At 44.2% G+C, this 6,000-nt stretch overlaps 1 protein-coding gene across 1 annotated transcript in view; it reads left to right on the plus strand.

The window, feature by feature from the left end:
• LOC139346614 (protein disulfide-isomerase TMX3-like) overlaps positions 1 to 3,120 on the plus strand; it is a 34,710-nt gene extending 31,590 nt beyond the window's left edge. Inside the window, exon 16 of the mRNA XM_070985770.1 lies at positions 147 to 3,120. Within this exon, the coding sequence (XP_070841871.1) occupies positions 147 to 419 (273 nt within the window). The 3' untranslated portion in view covers positions 420 to 3,120. The remainder of the gene's footprint in view (positions 1 to 146) is intronic.
• Positions 3,121 to 6,000: the final 2,880 nt, after the last annotated feature.

Raw genomic sequence — 6,000 nt, forward strand, 5'->3', positions numbered from 1 at the left:
AGAGAGAAATTTCACATATTTTTCTCTCATTTATTCCATTATTTCCATGTTTCCCTCCACCCATCCTCATCTGTTTCACTTCACTTTTGTCTGCATGCCCCCCCCCGGCTGCCTTTCATCTTTTGTCGTCTCCTCTCCCCCATCAGTCCGTCTTTCGCAGCTCTCCACTGCTGGGCTGCTTCCTGTTCGGCCTACCGCTGGGCGTAATTAGCCTGATGTGCTACGGCATCTGCACAGCCGAGTCCGACGACGGCTCCGACGACATGGACGCGCTCAAGAGGGAGGGCCTGACTGACGAAGAGGAGGAGGAGGAGGAGGAAGAGAGGCAACACGCTGCAGAGCTGGAGGGCCCCGAAGAGGGCGAGAACGAGGAAGAAGATGCTGAAGAGAAGGATCCCGGAGAGAAGAAAACCGATTAACACAGGGGCTCCTGTTGGGTGGAGGATGATAGGCCTAGTCAAATGCAGTGACATGAAACTCAAAGACATATCAGTGTATTACCGTTCTGCTTCTTTGTCTTTCATATCACTTCCCCTCGAAGCCCCTCTGGCGCAGATTGCTCTCCCATCTCTGAGCTCGGCGTCAGGTTGTTAGGTCAGCTGCTCAGCGAAGCCAATGAATCGTGTTCAGAGCGAACAGCCTTTTTAATGACGGAGTCTAAACGCGTAATGTTGAACAGAGGAGAGGACGGCTGCGAACCAAACATCCCACTTATTTATTATGATTTGACCAACCAGCGGTTTATTCCATGTGATGTGTGACCCTCCCTCTGACATTGTTAGGCTGTTGTTTTGCAGCAGCTACTTAAAGGCCCTCATCGTATCCTCTTTTATTATTTTTTTTGTCATGTCCAGTGTCTTGTTTTTTTCTTTCTCCCAGTCCACTTTGTTATCCTAGAATAGTAGATCTTGTAGATAGTAGATGAGCCTTGCCTTCAAACCGAATGCAACACAGATACGGACGTTTTGTTCGCCTCTTCCCCCAACCCAGTGTAAGCTTTTCATGTGCAGTGATTGATGAGTGTAGAAAGCAAAGGAAGTGCCCAAGAAGGAAAATCTGCCATAAATCAATTGTGCTTTTTCTATTGTATGTCATTGCCTGAAATGATTTCTTCTTCTAGGGATGCAAAGTGCCGAGCATAGAGCTTATTTCCCTTCACCACCTGTTTGTCTCCATTCATGCAGAGTTGATGAAAAAAGCTGGAATGGTAATTGGTATCAGTCTGATGCTGGAATTTGGCAACTGCATGTTTTCTTTAACTCATTTCAACCCAACAGGACAAAGAAATCCCTCGTATAGATGGCTCGTGTCTGTACAGCAGACTCCCATAACATGCATCAGTAGCTCCTGCAGCTTTTAACATCTCATATTCCTCAGATGGAGCAGCTCTGTCTGTTCCCATATTTCAATCTTCCCTCCATCACTGGTTGCTGTATTGACTTCAGCAGGTAGGTTGAAGTTTACATCCCAAAGCACTGAGAAGTGCACGGAGCGTACAAAATAATACGACCGCCTCCCTCCTATGAGTTTCCACCCCTTTCTTTTTGTTAAAATCCACTATTGTCAGTTTTCACAAGGCATAGAAATCCATCTGCAGCCTATTTTCATACCCTTGTGACTAAAGTGTATATAATAGCTTAAATCAAGCAGGGGTTATGGCTGCAGCTTGGATTCAGGTGGTGAGCCCATTTCATGAAAAGAGCAAGTGCTCCTAAAGCCTGCTTCACCCACTGTAATACCGTTTTTATGAAAAAGTGTGAACTTTATTGAATTTAGGGCCAGAGTTGCCTCTCTGGCGTGTTAAAGCACCTGAAATCATGTTTTATTGTCTTTAGTGTCTATGAAGTTAAATATTTGTCACTACAGAAGCTCATTGAGGAAAAAACCAACAACACTCAGAAACTCAGGGTGTAATTTTGATTTAGGGTGGTGTTTCCATGGCAACAAATGCAGATTTGCCTGTGGCTGTTGTGAGATTCTCACTCTTGATTGATCCATGAAAGCACCCAATCATCAGCTTTTTACCAGCTCAGCCCCGCCCACTGCTAACCAGTGAGACGAGCACAGAGAAAAACAAATACTGTATAACATTTTGGGAAATACGCTTTCTTCTTCTCTACCAGCACTTCCAAACCCCACTTCTTAAAACATTATATCTCTTTGTTCAAATTGGACAAAAACTAAAGTAACTTCCTGGGAGTCTACGTGGTGACGATCCATCAAACCAAAACCATTGTTGTCTTTACACTTTTGTTATTGCACAGCTTAAACAAATGAAATAAAAGATGTTAATTAGCTTTAGAGGTTTAGCCAGAGACAGGCTAGCTGCTTCCCACTGCTTCCAGTCTTTATGCTAAGCTAAGCTAACCAGATCAACTGACTCTGCAGCGAAGTTACAAGCATTCTTCTCAAAACGCCAAACTTCCTTTAGACAGACACACTGGATTGTTATTTACTCTGAGTTTGTCGTATCATTCATCTGAAACGGTCACGCGTTGTAGTTAACACACAGAGCCGCAAAGCAATTATAAGTTCGAAATGAGCAATGAAAGCTCCTTTAACAGGCTTTCTCTCATGGGGGCTTCAACACGTGGCACTGAGCGAGCATGAAGTTCATTCTTGAATTTGGCAGCAGACGAACCCCATCCTGAGTTTTCTTCAGCTTTCTGTCGCATCTCAGAGTGACGACTGAGCACACGACTAAGCGGGTCTTGAATTAAGATGTTATTTTCAAACGGTAATGAATGTGTTGAGCTGTTAATGTTATTATTGTGCAAAGGTAATCCCCAATCCTCGCCCCCTGGTGTAGCTGAGTAATAAGACGGCTGCAGGTTTGTGCTTCATCGTTGCTCATTTGGTCGTGCTTTCGTAGCTCAGTATCTCCTGTATCTTGATCGACTTAGGCACCTCAACCTGAGCACACCTGTTGTTTTTGATATCCAGACGTTACCTGTATTATTACTGAACCTGCACTAAAGGAAACCATGCCCTCGCCTTGCCTTCTGGTCTTTGTAGTTGCCTACCATTCTCTGCCAAACTTCCTCTTTGGATTTGAATTGAGATTGTCACGTTTTGTTACAGGTTTGAAAGATTGAAATAAAGATTGTCCTTTTTTTCTTGTTGACTTGTGTCTCTTTTTCCCCCCATCTGACAGACCTGCGCTGTTTCTCCTCTTTTATACGTCTTTTTCCTCCATCCATCTCCAGTTATCACACGTATAAATGTGCTTTTTTTCCCCCCCTCCACAATATAATCCTAGGTGGGGGTGCCTACTCAATTATAGCAGATGTAATCAAATTTTTGGAGATCTCGGTTTAACCACGGCTGATTGCATTAGTTGATGTAAAACTCATTTATTTCTTCTCTTTCGGGAATGACAGCGCTCGCAAGTCAAACTCATGGACGTGACTTTACATAATGAAAAAGGCCGACGCCACGGCGCTCTTCAGAAAAACAAGTTGCTTTTGGGAACTTTGAGAGGTTGTTTTTTCAGGTCTGGTAAAGGAGGAGAACGTTCATTTTCCATTGGACGTCATTTTGGGGATAAATTGCCACAAAGGGGGAGATAATATATTACATCAGATTCAGTGTCACTGAGTGGTCCTGATGCAGAAGTAATTCATCGCCCAATTACCTCGCTGTATATTCTGAGAATGAGTTTCATCGTGTGGTAAATGAAGGAGCCGCGCTGTCTCTTTTTCTTTCGGAGAACCAACAATCTAATGCACCAGACAAGGGCAATTACACTGCGCTCCTCATTCTGACGTCTGTCTTGTGTTGAAATGGCAAATTAAGGCAAGACAGCAATCATCTCATTTCTGACTCACATGGGAGGTGTTTAATGGTTTCGGGTCAGGCGCGAGGTCAAGGTAAGAGATAGATGGTTAGCGCTTCCAGCCTGGATTTCAAGGGTGTTCTGAGCTCAGTTTGTGTCACTCACAAAGATGAGAAATGGCTGATTAGCTTTGCTCACCATGGAAACCGGCCCACACTCGGAGAGTCTTTGCAGACCCTGTTAGAAACGCTGTATTTTTGCATTATGGCTGCAGCTGCTGAAGTCCATCTGTTTGCTGCCACTTAAAAAAAATACCTCAATGCCTGATTACACAAACAATGTAGGAGCATTTGCCCTGCTGAGATACCACTTGCCCTCGATAAACGGCTCTTGAGTGTGTGTTTTATTTCGGGTAGATCGGATCTCTCAGCCCCGTCCGACTGTTCTTGGTGCTGCAGCCTCGCGTCAGCGGTTAAACTGGCTTTAACAGCCGCCTGTCGTCTCGTCAGCTGACAGGCCGCGCCTGTTGCTGTGTCTGTCCTCTGGATGGCCTGACATTTTGGAACACTTTTCTTCGGGGCTGTGTGAAAATGACTGCTGCCCATCAAAGCTGCAACAACTTCCGCATCAAAAATCATCAAACACACACTCACTCGGCTGTTTCCATCACTTTGGGGGACGTTACATAGACCCTAACCTTACCCCAAAGTCCTCGGCCTGAAATATAATGATTTACATTGTGGAGACTTCCCCACAGTGTAAACAGATTTATGTCTCCACAATGTGAGTAATACACAGCCACACACACACACACACTCACACACACTGCTGCAGAGGATAATGTCTGCCAGAAGATAAGAACACGTTGGAGTCAGAAATACATCCTGTTACTGAAAAAACAACACAGTCACGCTTATCTAGACCGAACACTGATAACTGATTATTAGAGAGAAACAGGAAAAAAGTGAGAAAAGTATAGATACAGTTTGAATTTCGTTTTTTAATGAGCTGTGGTGTAAACCTGAATTCTCCACTCTCCTGTGATTATAGCTTATTAAAGGTCACCATGAATATAGTCGCACCAGACATAATCACGTCTGCAGAAAGCCGATCGTCACAGAGCAGAGAACAGTTTCTGCCATCGTTCAGCCCCTCCGCTGCACGCTTGTCATGCTTCCCACTCTCTCGATGCTCATAGTTAATGATAAGAGGGATGAATTCTTAGTCATTTCTCAAACATTAGATCTTAGATTTTAGCAAAAAGCAGGCTAATTGCCAGGCTAGCAGATTCCCTCTGTAGCTAAGAAAGCTAATGTTAGCTTCAATGAGCTCTCTCAGGCTGAATTTTTAATATTAATGATTTTTCAAGTGTACAGCTATTTGTTCTAGTATTATAAGTATGATAATGTAAGATTAGACCTTTTGTTTAATTCTAACATGAGCCTGTTTGGCTGCTAGCTTACATACATGGACAGAGGTGAGATTAGCTCGACATTAGGAGTTTGCATTACTCTACAACATGAACAGGTCCAGAAACTTTACACCTTTTAATCTGGATGACACAGAGGACGATGAGTGTCTTGCAGAGTTTCGGGTGAGAAAAATGCCATACCACTGCTGGTGGAGGCTCTTGGCATGCCTGACGAGTTCATTCGCTGAGCAGAGCAGTGTGATGGCTGGCACACAGGTGCTCTGCATGCTGCTGAAGAGGCTGACAGCCGAGCCCTCACAGTGACATGATGCAGCAGTTTGGGCAGCAACCAGTACCAATCTAGTGCATAGCATCAAACTGTGTGCTGGATTTCATCTATGATGTTCATACAGAGTGGAACCACGATAAATTAAACTTATGCTGACTGCACACACCAGATGAACTGCTTTGGCTTCATAGATGGCACAGCGTGACTTATCACCAGACCAGGGATGAATGAGCGAGCACCCCTGGACCAGGTCCAGGTAACACATTATCTCAATGTTACTTGGACACTAAGAAGTTTGCCTGATTGCTGTTCCCATAATTCACTCTAATGGTGTTTTTTTTTTTTTTTTTTTTCTGTTTTCGTTTCCTGGTGACATCCTGAGAGGGAAACTTCTGATCATAGTGTTTGACTGGAGATGGCCAGGCATCCACAGCTGAGGTGGTGAAGGGATGGAGGTGGAAATTTCCACGGTGCTGAAGTGCAGCTGAGTGACACATGAAATTTTCCAACCTACCTGTACTAGAA

Source organism: Chaetodon trifascialis, chromosome 18, assembly GCF_039877785.1.
Source record: "Chaetodon trifascialis isolate fChaTrf1 chromosome 18, fChaTrf1.hap1, whole genome shotgun sequence".
Taxonomy (NCBI): Eukaryota; Metazoa; Chordata; class Actinopteri; order Chaetodontiformes; family Chaetodontidae; genus Chaetodon; species Chaetodon trifascialis.